This window comes from Pan paniscus, chromosome 15, assembly GCF_029289425.2.
Source record: "Pan paniscus chromosome 15, NHGRI_mPanPan1-v2.0_pri, whole genome shotgun sequence".
Lineage (NCBI taxonomy): Eukaryota > Metazoa > Chordata > Mammalia > Primates > Hominidae > Pan > Pan paniscus.
This window is the reverse complement of record NC_073264.2, coordinates 75,423,894-75,440,270: the sequence shown is the minus strand read 5'-3', so window position 1 is coordinate 75,440,270 and position 16,377 is coordinate 75,423,894. Positions and strand designations below refer to the sequence as shown.

General features: G+C 49.3%; 1 protein-coding gene across 1 annotated transcript; it reads right to left on the bottom strand.

Annotated features, from left to right (window-relative positions):
* Positions 1-853: 853 nt before the first annotated feature.
* VRTN (vertebrae development associated) lies at positions 854-12,468 on the bottom strand. Its single transcript, XM_003824163.5, has 2 exons — positions 12,231-12,468; positions 854-4,079 (listed from the first exon to the last, which is right to left on the bottom strand). The coding sequence occupies exon 2, from the start codon at positions 4,076-4,078 to the stop codon at positions 1,970-1,972; it is 2,109 nt and encodes a 702-aa protein (XP_003824211.2). The 5' UTR covers position 4,079; positions 12,231-12,468; the 3' UTR covers positions 854-1,969.
* Positions 12,469-16,377: the final 3,909 nt, after the last annotated feature.

Sequence of the window (16,377 nt, the reverse complement as noted above, 5' to 3'; positions counted from 1 at the left end):
TAATGGGTTGTATAGGGGTATAGGGGCAAGAGTGGAAGCAGGGAAGCAGGGAGATGGGGTAGGAAGCTGTGATGTGGGCCAGGAGAGACAATGGCAGCAGAGTGGAAAGAGGGTTCTGGGTATCATTTGGAGTCAGCGTCAATAGGACTTGCTGATGGATTGGATGTGGGGTGAATAAAAAGCAGAGGCAAGAATGACTCCCCAGGAGCACAAGGATGCCAGCCACTGCAAGAAACCCAGACAGAAGAAGAAGGGCCTACGGGAACTTCTTCCCTAATGATTCCTCCCTCACCAAACAGGCAAAGGCCTGGGCTTAAAGCTCCCATTACATCCCTGCTGCTGCTCATTACAGCACGCTGCCCTCACCCTTGTCCCACCAGACAGAGGGAGCATGCAAATTAGCCACTCTAAGGCTGTGTTCTTAGAGTGTCCCAGTCACAGGACTGGGCCTACCTGCCTGAGCACATTGCAAGGACTAACTAGAATGTCTGGCACAGACTTGACTCCAGGTGCTGGCCTGGCCTCCATGGCCCAGGGCCAGCCTCACAGTGGGCCCCTGTCGAGCCAACCTGTGGTGGCAGCAACCCCTTCCCCACCTGGGAATGCCAGGTTTCTCCCATGGGAGGGAGGGCATTTCCAGGTAGCCAGAGCCCCACCCTTCAGCTGGAAAAGCACCCAAGGTCACTTCTAGATCCAACTCAGAGTCCCCAGAATAACTCTTTTCATCCCCCAAGCCCTAGACCTGAGTGCGTCCCATCGAGAGAGAGAAGGTCACTCTTGTCCCCTTAAGCCAAAGGGGAGCATGGGAATGGGCAATCACATCCTGGCAAAACAAATACCAGAGACCAAGCACTGTGGGCACTGCATCACTTTATTTCTTTGGTTTTCAAACTTTACTCTCGAACAAGGCAAATTCAGTCTCCCAACCTGCCTGGCCGCTTTGTGATCTCTCACTGAAGATGGGCCTCCAGCTCCGAGGAGACGCTCAGCAGAAAGGTGGAATCCCCAACAGACAGCCAGGCTGGCCGAGGACTGCAGGGTCCCAGCAGGTGGATCAAGCACCCACAAGCAGAGACTCTGGGCCATAATCTGCAAACAGAGCCTGCATCTCCTCCCAGCCTTGCCCCACCTGGTACCACACTCCTTGCAGGAGACAGGCCAGCCCCTCAGTGATCTCCAGTGCCTCAAGATCTCCGGTGCCTCAATGCCATCCTTTAGAGGCCAGCTGTGTTTCTTTCTATACATCCCTGCTGCTGCTCCTGCTGACCTGGCACCTTCTCCCTTGGGGATGCCAGGCACAAGCTGCTGATCAGCTCCACATTTGATTTTCTTTTTTTTTTTCTAAGAGATGGGGTCTCACTACATTGCCCAGGCTGGTCTCTAACTCCTAGCCTCAAGTGATCCTCCTGCCTTGGCCTCCCAAAGTGCTAGGATTACATGCATAAGCCACCACACCTAGCCCCCATATTCGAGCCTAATGTTCCTTTGGGAAACAACTGAGTAAAGAGGATGCCAACCCCCAAAAGAAACTGAAGATAACGTTCTGCCCAGTGGGACCGATGATCATGCTATAACACTCCTTTTGTCTCCAGGAAAAGCTGAAAGCAGCTCTAGCTAACCAACCCCCCTCTAAACCCCCTGACATACATACGGCTTCCAACTCCAGCAAGGGGGCCAACCAACCCACTCAAATCAAAACCAAAAACTAAATCATAACAGTAAAAATATGACCAGCAAACAACGAAAGAGGATATCTCTGGTCCCACAGTTTCCTACGAGAGACCAGATGGCTGATTTCTGGCATTCTCTGTCCTGGAGCCAGAAAATAACACAAATATACCCTTGGACTTAGGGTAGACACTGTGGGACCCAGAGCAAAGGATATCCTGGCCAAGCCTGGGGTCAGCTCAGGTCCCTGACCCTCTCCAAACTGGTCCCCCTTCTTCCCAGCCCCTTTTGTACCTCCCTGTCAGCCATCTACCAGGGTCAGGCCGTCATAGAGGGCTCGCTTCCACATGTAGTATGTGGAGCGGGCAGTGAGGGGAAAGAGGGCACTGAACTCCTTGTAGGAGGGAAAGCTCTTGGACTGGAAGCGCTTCTGCAAGAACAGCTTGGCCTGGGCCTTGAACTTCGTGGTAGCGATCATGTCCATCACCAGCATCCGGCCATCCCTGCCACCCGCTGCTGCCACCACAGGTTGGCTCAGCAAGGGCCCACTGTGGGGCTGGCCCTGGGCTGTGGCCCCCTCCTGCAGGGCCCCCTCTCTGGAAGGCCCTCCCTCTACATCTTCTGAAGAAGCCCCCACAGGTGGGGCCATCACAGCTGTCACATCCCTGCCAGCCTCCTTCTCCTGCTTCTCCTCAGCCTCCTGCCCCCCTTTGCCCAAGGTAGGGACCGGCACCTGAAGTTTGGACAGGCCTCTGGGCCAACCCCGAGCAAGACTCTTCCAGACCCAAAAGGCAGAAGGTGACAGGCTGGGGTAGCGGAGGCGGAAGCGGCAGAAAGGGAGATGCCCACTCAGCACCTGCCTGCGGGCAGCCCTGCGCAGACGCCTCTGCCAACGGGACAGGGGCATCCTTAGTGGCAGGAGCTCCCCGGGGGCGGGAGGGTCCTCACCTGTGGCATTCCCTGCCCCCTCTTCCGCCTCACTCTTCCAAGGAATTACAGCCCCTTCCCCAACAGATGCTGGCTGGGGAGTCCCAGCAGCAGAGAGGGCTGGTGCCGGCTTGAAGCTGGGGTTCCTCCGGAGGGCCTTTCGCCGCCAATTATAATAGGTGGACCGTGAGATGCCAGGGAACCTGCGTTTGAAGCAGCGATAGGGTACCAGTGTGTTCAGGGAGATGCAATGCTCCAGGTACAACTTGGCCCGCTGCATTAAGACCATTCCAGGGCTTGACACCGCCAGTGCGGAGCACTCCAGCTCCTCCTCAGCCACCTGCTCCTCCGGCAGCTTCTCTAGCTCCTCCATGCCCAGCACCTCCGTGGGGGGCAAGGCCGGGCAGGTGCCAGAGCCCAGCAGCTCATGCTTCCAGGCATAGTAGGTTGAGCGGGAGATCTCCGGGAACCGCTGGAGGAACTGCTGAAGTGGCACGACGCCCCCCCGGTGGAAGCTGTCCTGCAGGAAGTGCTTGGCGGAGAAGCGGGCAGCAACCTTCTGCCGGTGCTCCTGGGACTGCCGCCGCCAGCGGTAGAAGGTGCTCTTGGTGACGCTGTAGCGCTCACAGAGGTGAGAGTAGCTGAGGCCAGGTTCACGGTTGAGCAGCTCCAGGGTCTTGGCCGGCGATGACAGTGGGGCCAAGGCTGGAAGAGCTGGGGCCACGCCAGGGGCACCTTCAGCCTCCACCTCTTCCAGCCCCACCACAGGGGCAAAGTACTGGTGGCGGAAGAAGTGGCTGGTGAGGGGCTGGCCAGCCCACATGATGTGCAGCGTGGAGGGCACGTGGTCGCAGCGGCGGGGCCGGATGACACGGTTGAAGTAGGGCCGGATCTTGAGGTTGCGCATGGGGTAGATGGAGTAGATGTTCCGCTGGAGGACAGAGGCGAGAGCATACAAGTGCCACACGTTGGAGAAGCTGCTGGGGAAACAGGAGGCCTTGACGTCAGCATCGAAGATGGCCTCCAGTGTGGCAGGGGGCAAGCTGGTCATCTCAGGGGACTCCTCAGAGCACAGGGAGTAGCGCACGGCCTGCAGCATCACTTTGGAGTCGATCATGCCCTGGAGGTAGTAGTGTCTGTGCAGCAGCATCTCTACCACGGTGCGGGCCCGCAGCTCCAGGCTGAGGCCTGCGTCACCCCACAGCAGCATGCTGGCCGCCTCGAACAGCAGGCTGCCCTCCCCCTTGCACACCAGCGGCAGCATGTTCCGTGGAGCATCTTCTGGATACAGGCTCAGGGCCACCGAGTCCACTTCCAGCACCTGGAGGCCAGGGCCTCCCTCCCGGCAGGTGGGGAGAGTGAAGGAAGACAGGACCTGCTTGGCCTCCAAGGCAGCACCTATGAGACCCTCCAGGCCTTCGCACTCCACTGCTTCCTGCAGCTCCTGCAGCACCTTCTGCACCAGCTGGTTCCGAGAAGTCATCCTGCCAGGGCAAAAGATAAAGGGGCAGTAGTCAGGTCGAAGTGCCCAGATGATGACTAGCAAAGGTGCCCTGTCCACTCCTGCACTTTCTCCCAAAAGGTAATGTCTATCTGCTCCCGTCCTCCCACAACAGACGGGATTGGTTCATCACTGAATGGTACTGAGGAAAAGTGTGGTCTCTAGAACCTGGCTTTGAATCCTGGCTCTGACATAAGCTTGGTCACCTTGGATCACTTAACCTCTCTATGCTTCTGTTCATTTTCTATAAAATGGGAATGGTGTTTTAAAATCTGCTTTATAGGCCAGGCACGGTGGCTTACACCTGTAATCCTAGCACTTTGGGAGGCCAAGGCAGATGAATCACTTGAGGGCAGGAGTTCGAGACCAGCCTGGCCAACATGGTGAAACCCCATCTCTACTAAAAATACAAAAATTTGCCAGGCATAGTGGCAAGAGCCTGTAATCCCAGCTACTCTGGAGGCTAGGGCAGAAGAATCACTTAAACCCAGGAGGCAGAGGTTGCAGTGAGCTGAGTTAGAGCCACTGCACTCCAGCCTGGGCAACAAAGTGAGACTGTCTCCAAAAGGGAAAAAAAAATTAATAAAATATGCTTGAGTTCTGGGCATAAATGAGACAATAAAGAGATGTTGGCTGGGCGTGGTGGCTCATGCCTGTAATCTTAGCACTTTGGGAGGCTGAGGTGGGTGGACTGCTTGAGTCCAGGAGTTCGAGACCAGCCTGAGCAACATGGCAAAACCCCATCTCTACAAAAAGTACAAAAATTAGCTGGGCACAGTGGCATGTGCCTATAGTCCCGGCTACTTGGGAGGCTGAGGCAGGAGGATCATCTGAGCCTGGGAATCTGAGGCTGCAGTGAGCAATGCTCGCACCACTGCACTCCAGCCAGGGTGACAGGAATGAGACTCTGTCTCAGAAAAAAAAAGAGAGAGGCGCCAGGTGCAGTGGCTCATGCACTTTGGGAGGCTGAGGCAGGCAGATCACTTAAGGTCAGGAGTTTGAGGCCAGCCTGGCCAACATAGTGAAACCCCATTGCTACTAAAAATACAAAAAAAAAAGTTAGCCAGGCATGGTGGAATGCACCTGTAATCTCAGCTACTCAGGAGGCTGAGGCACGAGAATCACTTGAACTTGGGAGGTGGAGGCCGCAGTGAGTAGAGATCATGCCACTGTGCTCAAGCATGGGTGACAGACCGAGACTCTGTCTCAAATAAATAAATAAATATAAATGATGCTTTTTTTTAAAAAAAGAAAAGAAAGAAAACTGTTATCCTTAAGTACATGTCATTTTCAATACTGGGTGTAATCAAATGGGGCATACTTATAACACGCTTGCTGCAACCCGAGGTATGATGAATGTCTCCATTGGAATGATTGTTCTGCTTTTCTGATAAATTAGCTCCCTTTAGCATGATATACAATTTTTACTTGAAAGAAAGTCTAATAGACACTGGTCATTCAGATTTGGATATATTTGGCAGATATTTTCTCAAAAATGAATGAAGTGAGACTGTAATTTCAAGAGAAACAACTATTTGCTGCCAATAAAAACTTATCAGCTTCCATCTGAAAATTCCAATTTTTCTGATGAGATCAGTGGTGACAAATTTTTTTTTTTTTTTTTTTTTTTGAGACTGAGTCTCGTTCTGTCACCCAGGCTGGAGTGCAGTGGCGCAATCTCGACTGGCTGCAACCTCTACCTCCCGGGTTCAAGAGATTTGCCTGCCCCAGCTACCCGAGTAGCTGGGATTACAGGCGCACGCCACCATGCCCAGCTAATTTTTGTATTTTTAGTAGAGACGGGGTTTCACCATGTTGGCCAGGCTGGTCTCAAACTCCTGACCTCAAATGATCTGCCTGCCTCAGCTTCCCAAAGTGCTGGGATTACAGGTGTGAGCCGTCACGCCCAGCCCTAACAAATATAATTTTTTATGCTTTATAATGAATTGTCAATTGTTTCCACTAAAGATCTACATCACTCAGTGAACATTTTCCAAATAGCCAATGGGTGTTGTTACAAAGTCATGCACTTGTAGAAGAATCATTCAAAGTATAAAAGAAACCCATGGGGCTGGGTGTGGTGGCTCACGCCTGTAATCCCAGCACTTTGGGAGGCCGACACGGGCGGATCACGAGCTCAGGAGATCGAGACCATCCTGGCCAATGTGGTGAAACCCCGTCTCTACTAAAAATACAAAAATTAGCCAGGAGTGGCAGCACATGCCTGTGGTCTCAGCTACTCAGGAGGCTGAGGCAGGAGAATTGCTTGAACCCGGGAGGCAGAGGCTGCAGTGAGCCAAGATTGCATCACTGCACTCCACCCTGGGGACAGAGCGAGACTCCATCTCAAAAAAAAAAAAAAAAAAAAAAAGACCCATGGATTTTAATATAACAGGGTACAAAAAGTTCATGGATATGGTTTCAAATTCCACATTATAACTAAGCTTTGAGAAGCTACTACTTGTAAAGTTTTGGTATAATATCAAAAAAATCCACTGAAAAAGTGATCAAAATACTCCTCCTTTTTCCATCTATATATCTGATGAAGTTAGATTTTCTTCAGATGCTTCCACCAAAACAATATATCAAAACAGACTGAATATAGAAAGATATGAGAAAGTACTCATCTTCTTTTGAACCAAATACTATGGAGATACAGAAAAATGTAAAATGTAAAAATGTAGAATAATGTGCTCTCGGACATTATTTAACATTTTCCCAAGTCTCCATAGTATCTGGTTTAAAAGAAGATAGGCCGAGGCAGGCAGATCCCTTGAGGTCGGGAGTTCAAGACCAGCCTGGCTAACATGGTGAAACTCTGTCTCTACTAAAAATACAAAAATCCATCCTGGCTAGCACGGTGAAACCCCGTCTCCACTAAAAATACAAAAAATTAGCCAGGCACGCTGGCGGGCGCCTGTAGTCCCAGCTACTCGGGAGGCTGAGGCAGGAGAATGGCGTGAACCTGGGAGGCGGAGCTTGCAGTGAGCCAAGATCACGCCACTGCAGTCCAGCCTGGACGACAGAGTGAGACTCCATCTCAAAAAAAAAAAAAAAAAAAAAGTAGTTTTTTTGCTCTGGAAACGTCACTTCTCATAAAAATGATTATTTGTTACTGTATAACAGGCTTTTTAAAATTTATTTCTCATTTTTAATTTTGTATACAATATACACTGGTAGATATAACCTATATAAACAAAAGGTTTTCAGGGTCTGCAGACCGTACAGGAGTCCTGAAACCAAAAAGTTTGAGAAGTGCTGCCCCAGAACAAAAACAGCCTTTCAAAGGGGCAGCAACAATCTATTCACTGCACAAAGATCTAATAACTATGATTTACTGAGCATTTACTATTTGCCATGCACTGTCCTAATCCTGACACTAATACTTTAAGTACTACCATTATCCCCAATTTACAGGTGAGGAAACTGAGGCAACTGAAGTTAACCTAATTTGCCCAAGGTCACAATACAAGTTAGTTGAAACCAAACACTTTTTTTTTGAGACAGAATCTCACTCTATCACCCAGGCTGGGGTACAGTGGCTCATTCTTTGCTCACTACAACCTCCGCCTCCAGGGTTCAAGCGATTCTCCTGCCTCAGCCTCCTGAGTAACTAGGACTGTAGGCACATGCCACCACGCCCAGCTTATTTTGTAGAGATGGGGTTTCACCATGTCCGACAGGGTGGTCTCATGGTCTCAAACTCCTGACCTCAGGTGATCCACCCACCTTGGCCTCCCAAAGTGCTGGGATTACAGGCGTGAGCCACCATGCCTGGCCCCAAATGCTCTTTAGGGTCTGTGATTCATCTCCTGTTTAAACCATTAACCACCTTTTAACACAAAACTAATCATCTCAACTATTGGTATGTTTTTATTGTTCAGTTGCAAAGCAGAATGGTATTCCTTCATAGACACTTTTTACATTAGGAGAGGGACCATTATCCTTTCTGGTTTCTCAGATCATGTTCTCAAATTAAACTTGTTCTCAGAGTTCAATAAATTGCTTTAGATGACCCTTAGGTTTAAAAATGGTGTTTGGGTATATACATTTTTCAGATCAAACTGTATGCTTAAGGCCAGGCGTGGTGGCACACGCCTATAATCCCAGCACTTTGGGAGGCTGAGGCAGGAAGATCACTTGAGCATAGTTCGAGGTTACAGTGAGCTATGATCACGCCACCGGACTTCAGCCTGAGCAACAGAGGAGACTGTCCCCAAAAAGCAAAACAAAACAAAAAAGCTACATTTGAAAGGAGTGGATGAATGCAAATTGTAATTTAGTAAAAATGTTTTAAAAAATTAAAAGTAGGGCTGGGCCACAGTGGCTCACACCTGTAATCCCAGCACTTTGGGAGGCTGAGGCAGGTGGATCACGAGATCAGGAGTTCAAGACCAGCCTGGCCAAGATGGTGAAACTCCGTCTCTACTAAAAAATACAAAAATTAGCCAGGTGCAGCGGCAGGTGCCTGTTATCCCAGCTACTCGGGAGGCCGAGGCAGAAGAATTGGTTGAACCTGGGCAGCAGAGGTTGCAGTGAGCCGAGATCGCCCGCCGCACTCCAGCCTGGGTGACAGAGTGAGACTCCATCTCAAAAATAAAAAATAAATAAAAAAAATTAAAAGTACTGAGGCCAGGCATGGTGGTGGCTCAGGCCTGTAATCCCAGCACTTTGGGAGGACGAGGCAGGCAGATCACAAGGTCAAGAGATCAAGACCATCCTGGACAACATGGTGAAACCCTGTGTCTACTAAAAATACAAAAAAAAAAAATTAGCTGGGCATGGTGGCCCGCGCCTGTAGTCCCAGCTACTCGGGAGGCTGAGGCAGGAGAATCACTTGAACCCAAGAGACGGAGGTTGCAGTGAGCCAAGATCGCACCACTGTACTCTAGCCTGGAAAGAGAGCGAGACTCCGTCTCAAAAAAAAAAAAGTACTGAGAGAACAGCCACCAGAATTTTACTTGATAACCAAAGAAGGAAAGTCGTTTAAAAATTGGTAATCAGCCCAAGTGCAGTGGCTCACGCCTGTAATCCCAGAACTTTGGGAGGCTGAAGTGGGCAGATAGCTTGAGCCCTAGGAGTTAGAGACCAGCCTGGACAACATAACATAACCCCATCTCTACGAAAAAAAAAAAAAATTAGCCTGCATAGTAGCGTGTGCCTGTAGTCCCAGCTACTCAGGAGGCTGAGGTGGATAACCTGAGCCTCAGGGGGCTGAGATTACGCCACTGCACTCCAGCCCGGGTGTCAGAGTGAGACTGTCTCAAAAAAAAAAAAAAAAAAAAAAAAACCTGGTAATCAGAATCAGCTTTGGATAAAATTTCTAGGCTGTGGATTTCTTTAAAATGTGTATATTATAACAAATCTGGTATAAACTCTCACCACATTTCTATTTGTACCATATAATGTAACTCTAGAAGTTGGCTTTTATTAATCTGTCAACTTTTATGCCTTTTATATTTACTTTAAAAAGAAAACTATTACTTTTCTTTGGATTCAGGAGATAATCCATATCAGTCCTTAGTAAAGACAGCACTTAACATTATACAATTTTTAAAAAAGGAATCCTGAAGAACAAACTGTGTACACACAGACAAGCTTTTTCATTTTGGCAGACAATGATGTCAACAAGCAAGACGTTGGGTTTTTGTTTTTCTTGCATTATGTCACTTGTTGAATGCTATTTTACAACTGCATACAAATGAGTGCTCTGCTAGATACTTTGTAAACAAAATTAGGAAAATAGCTACCATTTACTGACTGCTTCCTATGTGCATTTAACTAGGTAATTCAACCAAAATCTCAGGAAAAACAAGAGGGAACAATATACTGAAGCTGTGTGGATATTTTTATACCCTTACACGCAATTAGCCGATTTCCTGAGGAGAGCATGATGTTCCCTGAAGTGTTAACAAGTATCTGCCAGCTTTTCACCCTCAAGCATTTGGAGTCCAGGCTTTTCAGAGGTAATTTTGTTTATATGTGGTTCTCACCTTCCTTCCATGTGAACTACAATTCCATCACACCTACGCTATCTACAGGATCCCTAGTCCGAGTTCACACCTGGAGGCTCCGGGTTTACATTAAGTAGCTTTCCCAAGACCACACAGCTTTTAAAAGCTACAAAGTCTAAGCAGCCTGACTCTCAAGTTCCCCTTCTAAGCACTATAATTCCATCATCCAAAATTCTCATTATCCGGTGGATCCAGAAACTTATGGATTTTTAGGACTTTAAGACAAACCTGGCCATTTTACAGATAAGGAAATTGAGGTCCACAAAGGTAAAGTCGACTTGCCTGAATTCATGCAGCAGTGTCCAGATACCTTCCAACACAACGTCCAGATATGCCACACTTCCTCTTGCACAGTCCCCACCTGTCCCCACCCTCCTCGTCCCACCCTATCTACTCTTCCCAGGCCCAGTTCCACCCGGCTCCACCCAATTTCATTCCTTTCTCTTCCCCAAAGAGGTAGGAGGTACAAGTATGTGATACCCCACTTCTGGCTTCCTCAAAAGCTTAAGGAAAAGCAGCTCCACACTCACTCCCAACCCACAGATGGATTGGCCCACCAGAGAATAGGGCCGTGTGGAAATGGTAGGGGCTGCACGGGGAAGCCTATCACTCTTAAGTAGACAATTGATGATGGGGTTCAGGTGCAACAGTCTTTTTGGCAATGGCTCTCTTCCTAGAAGTGCAATGCAAAGCAGACAGGCCGGTTGCCAGGTGCATTCAGGGAAGGAGGTGCAAAAAGTGAGAGCTAATCTATGGACTTTGCCCAGCTGGCCTGCCCTGGCCCCCACAACTCTTGGAAGTGATCTGAAAAGGTTGAAACCAAGGAGGCAAGGTACACTCGGGATTGCACAGGCTCATCCCCTCCTCTTGCCTGAGATTAGAAGGGCGGGGGTAAAGGCAGGACATCCAGAGGCATCCAGCCAGGATCTTAGCTCCAGTAAAGCCAAGGAAGGAATGAATGGCCACAGGCTACTCTGCAGGGCACTCACAGCCTCGCCTTCACCAAGGTCAGCCTCCCCGCTCCCCCATTCTTTATTTCAAGCATATGGGGTCTCAGAACCCAGGTCTGGCCTCTTGTCCCCTGCGTCTTAAGAGTGAGCCAGGAATCTGGGTGGGCCAAGGGATGGAGGGGCAAGAGATCTGCTGTTATGAGCCTGGCCTGGTCTTTAGAACAAAATCCTTTCCCACCAGCCTCATTCTGGGCTCTAGCTTACCATGGATCCCATGTTCTCAGCCCTCCCTTTTCTTCCTCTCCCTCCCAAAGCAGGCGCTGTGTTCTCTATAGTCAACCTGCACATGGGCCACCAGGTCTCAGTAAGGCTGTGGGTTTGATTCTCCCCTGGATGGCTGGCTCCTCACCCAGCCTTGCCCCGTGCCTCTCTGCCCTGCCCTCCCTGCCCTGGCCACACCAGCCCGACTGCACAGGCTGCGCCCTGCCAGGGCCTAAGGGAGCGCCAGCCATCTTTGCTCCCTCCCCGGTGGCCCTGGAGGCCCAGCTGGGCAAGGGCAGCAGCCAGGGTTGGCTGGTGGCAGCCAAGCCTTTGGGCTGTGACTTCCCAAGGAAATTCCCACCACCAAGGGTAGTGGCTGCACCTTGGGTCACAGGGGTGGGCCTGAGGCCACCAAGTCAATCCAGCCCAGTTCAGTTGCTCTACTGGACCACGTGTTTGGAAGGGAGGAAGAGTGCAGCCCACAAGGGGAAGCAGCACAGGCTCCCGGTTGCCCCTTAAGGTGCCAGGAGGCAATGAGTGGCAAAAGAGGGAGCTGGCAGGTCCGGGGCTCCAGGGACGAGGGATCCAACCTGAGAAGCCTGGGGAACCTGGGGAGGGACCGAGGCCAGACCATTGTGTAGGGTGGGGAAGGGAGATAGGCAGACGGGTGGGGGTGGGGACAGGGCTGGAGGTGGAGGTGGGGGTGGGGAGAAAGAGAACTTGAAACAATGCGTCCTCTCCCTCTACATACACACCCAGACACACACACACCACAGCATCTTCACGGGGTCACTCCTTGACCTGGGCCCAGTAGGGTCCCGAGATCATCCCTGACCCCGCTGGAGCCTCCAAACTGTACGGGGCACCCCCACCCTTCCTAGTTTTGAGGAAACTCGCTGTTTTACTGACCTGGAGTGTGACCCAGAGCCCTGGGGGCATCCACTTCTCGCTCCACCTTCCAGCCTGGGACATTTAAGTCACCCTGTGGGGAAAGGCCTTCTCAGGCAGCGTCCCCAGCCGAGCTCGTCTCACTCCAGAACCAGTTTCATATCTGTAGAGGACCATTGAGCATGGACCGTCTACAGCCAACTGGCCGGTGGGGAAGCGGCTTAAGCCACTCCCCCCAGGAAATCGCCCACCCTCAAGTGCTCTGTACCAAGATGAAAGAAGTGCAAATTCGGGGGTCACTTCCAATGGTAAAGTGATAGCAGCTATTGTCATCCACTCTCCCCAGCTGGGGGTGTTAAAGTGCCCTGACCCAGCTCTGAAACAAACCCCAAACTGCCCAGAGAAAAGTTGAAAGAAAGTTGAAAGATTTCCAAAGAGTTTGGGGGGAGGGGAGGGAATGGGAGGAGAAGGTTCAGATCGAAAGACCTAGGGGAAGAAAGTCTGTGGCCAGGCTTGCAGAGGAGGTGGAAGAGAGCAAAGCTGGGGCCCAGAAACTAGCTATGGATAATTGCTTAAGAGAAATACCTTGAGGCTCTCTGAACCCTCAAAATGCATCTCTTTGTGAGGCAGCTCTCACCAACCCCAGTCCTGTAAGACAGGCAGAACCAGGCAGACTGGAGAGCTACTCACGGCTCCATCATGGGGCAGTCTCCCTTCCCATCCAGGAAGGCCCCACTTTCTCTAAAGGCTGCATCTCCACCATTCTCTGAGCATCCCCCAGGCTTGGGGCTCAACACCTCTCATTCCCAAAGCAAGCCTGGGCCAGAGCTGCATCTGTTAGGAGCCAGGGGGCCTATCCCAGGGCACCTAACTTACTGAGCCCCACTGAAAGGTGGGGGCACACAGTACCTGCAGCTTCGGTCCCTCCCCCACGGCTCACCTAGGGCCCAGGGGCCTCAAATAATCCCAGGAGGAACCAGTCCAGCCCCTGCTGATGGGGGAGGTGAAGGCCTCAGGATTGCAGCCTTGGTGGCAGCTTCCTCCCAAGGGGCTTTCCAGCCTGGCTTTAACCCTTTGGAGTGCTGTAGCTAACTGCTTCTTTCCAATTCCACCCACAGCTCCTCCGTGCTGTCTTTCCCCTGACAACCACTGTAAAATGCCCCCATGCATCCATTATGCTCCAGCTCCACTATTATCATTTTCTCCTCTCTCAATCACAGCTCCACAGTTATCACCAAAAGCAAAAATCCTTCACTAAACACCCTTTCCCAGGGGCACTGGAAGAAGAGCCGCCACATTTGAACTCAAGTCCAGTTCCTGCATCTTAATCACACCCGCCCCACCCACCAGGAATGGCAGTGGCCTGAGGCTGTGGCTTAGCGGGTGTCTTGGACTTGGGTTTGAATGCCAATCCTGCCCCTTACTAGAATGTGGCCTTGGGCAAATTGTTTAACGCCTCCCAGCCTGACTTTGTGGTTAATGGGGTATAGCATCTACCCCAGAGAGTCATTGGGTAAATTCCACGAGATGATAAAATTTAAAACATTTAGAACTCTGCTTGGTACAAAGAAAGTGTATTCTAGTTCTCAGCCTTTCCAGTTAATTTGAAATTATTTTTAAATTCTTAATATAAATATGCTGTATTTTTAAAGTTTTGGAGAATAGTGGTTATCTCATAGAAGGAGATGGAATTATGAAATACCTTTTCTTTCCACACTCTGTTCTTTCTGTGCTGTTTGACATTTTATAAAAAACATCTGCATTACTTGCTATCATTTTAAAAAGCAATGAAGATAATTTAAAAAATTTTTAAAAGGCTAATGGAATCTTTTGAAGTGTTTTTAAAAAAGAAAGTAGTGAAAAAACAAAAAGGTTTGTTGGCTTTTCCATTACAAAAGTAAGAGGGTTATTTAAGAATAATTGGGAAATTTTTTTAAAGTAAAGTAAAAGGAAGAAAAATTACCTATAATCCCATTATCTAAAGACAGCTATTGTTAACATCTCAGTATATTTTGTTCTAATCCAGTTCTTTTTTCTTAGAATTACACAAGTTAAGCATTCTCTTTACAAAAGATTGAAATAATACAGAATAAAATGGCCAGGCGTGGTAGTGCCTGCCTATAGTCCCAGCCTACTCGGAAGGCTGGGGCCAGAGGATTGCTTGAGTCCAGAAGGTAGAAGCTGCAGTGAGCTATGATGGCACTGTTGCACCACTACACTCCAGCCTGGGTGACAGAGTGAGATCCTGTCTCAAAAAAAGAAAAAAAAAAGAGTAGGTAAGCAAGTCCTTTTTCCACACCCAACACATTCCCCTCACTAAACCTGCCAGTCCTTTTACTGTGCATTTTCATCTTTCTTTTCTTTTCTTTTCTTTTTTTGACACAGGGTTTCACTCTGTTGCTGCTGGGGTGAGATGGTGGGATCATAGCTCATTGCAGCCTCAAACTCTGAGCTCAAGTGATCCTGCCACCTCAGCCTCCCGAGGAGCTGGGACAACAGGCACACGCCACCATGCCCAGATAAAAATTTTTTTTTTTTTTTTAATAGAAACAGGGTCTCCCTGTGTTGCCCAGACTGGTCTCAAACTCCTGGGCTCAAATCCTCCTGCCTTAGCCTCCCAAAGTGCTGGGATTACAGGTGCAAGCCACCGTGCCCAGCCCATTTTCATCTTTTTATGTGCATATATACGTGTTTATTTTTCTAGTTTCTCTATGGGTATTTTCTTTGCTTTTCTTTTTCTTTTTTTTTTTTTTGGAGATGGAGTCTTGCTGTTGTTGCCCAGGCTGGAGTGCAGTGGCACAATCTCGGCTCACCTCAACCTCCAACTCCCAGGTTCAAGCGATTCTCCTGCCTCAGCCTCCCCAGTAGCTGGGATTACAGGCCCCTGCCACCACACCCAGCTAATTTTTGTATTTTTAGTAGAGACAGGGGTTCGTCATGTTGGCCGGGGTGGTCTCGAACTCCTGACCACAGGTGATCCACCCACTTTGGCCTCCCAAAGTGCTGAGATTACAGGTGTGAGCGACCGTGCCTGGCCAAGGATATTTTTGTTTTATGTTAAGCTATTTTTAAAACATTTTTGACTAAATAATAATAGGCAGGGTGCAACTGGGTGTTTCACCAACATGGTGAAACCTTGTCTCTACTAGAAATATAAAAATTAGCCGGGCATGGTGGCAGGTGCCCATAATCCCAGCTACTCGGGAGGCTGAGGCAGGAGAATTGCTTGTACCTGGGAGACAGAGGTTGCAGTGAGCTGAGATTGTGCCACTGCACACCAGCCTGGGCGATAGAGTGAAACTCCATCTCAAAAAAAAAAAAAAAAAAAAAAAAAAAGGCAGGGTGCAGTGGCTCATGTCTGTAATCCCAGCACTTTGGGAGGCCAAGGCAGAAGGATCAGTTGAGCCCAGGAGTTCGAGACCAGCCTGGGCAAACACACCAAGCTCCCATCTCTTCAAAAATTTAAAAATTAGCCAGGCATGGTGGTATGCACCTGTGATCCTACTTACTCAGAGGCTGAGGCAGGAGGATCAATAAGCCCAGGAGGTGAAGGCTGCAGTGAGCCAAGATTGTGCCACTGCACTTCAGCTTGAGCAACAGAGCAAGACCCTGTCTCAAAAAAATAAATGAAAAATAAAAATAAAAATTTTACAAAAAGATCAGGATTCAAATTTCAGCTCTGTTCTCTACCTACAGTTTCTCTCTCCAGAAGCAGCCAGTATTGTTTCTAGTGCATCACTCCAGAGATGGGTTATGTATAAACAAGCAAGTATCAGAGACAGAGCCTTTTTCCTTTCTTTAAAGCACAAATGGTAGTCTGCTATACACTGTTATGCACCTTGCTTTTTTCACTTAATTTTTTTATCCAGAGCCACTACTGTCCAATTAAATTTAAAGAGGGTTACACACATATTTTTACATTTTTCTTTTTTTTTTTTTTTTTTTTTTTTTTAGTCAGAGTCTCTGTCTGTTGCCCAGGCTGGAGTGCAGTGCCGCAATCTCAGCTCACTGCAACCTCTGCCTCCCAGGTTCAAGTGATTCTCCTGCCTCAGCCTCCTGAGTAGCTGGGATTACAGGTGCCCACCACCACGCCCCCGCTACTTTTTTTGTATTTTTAGTAGAGACGGGGTTTTACTATGTGGCCAGGCTGGTTTCGAACTCCTGACCT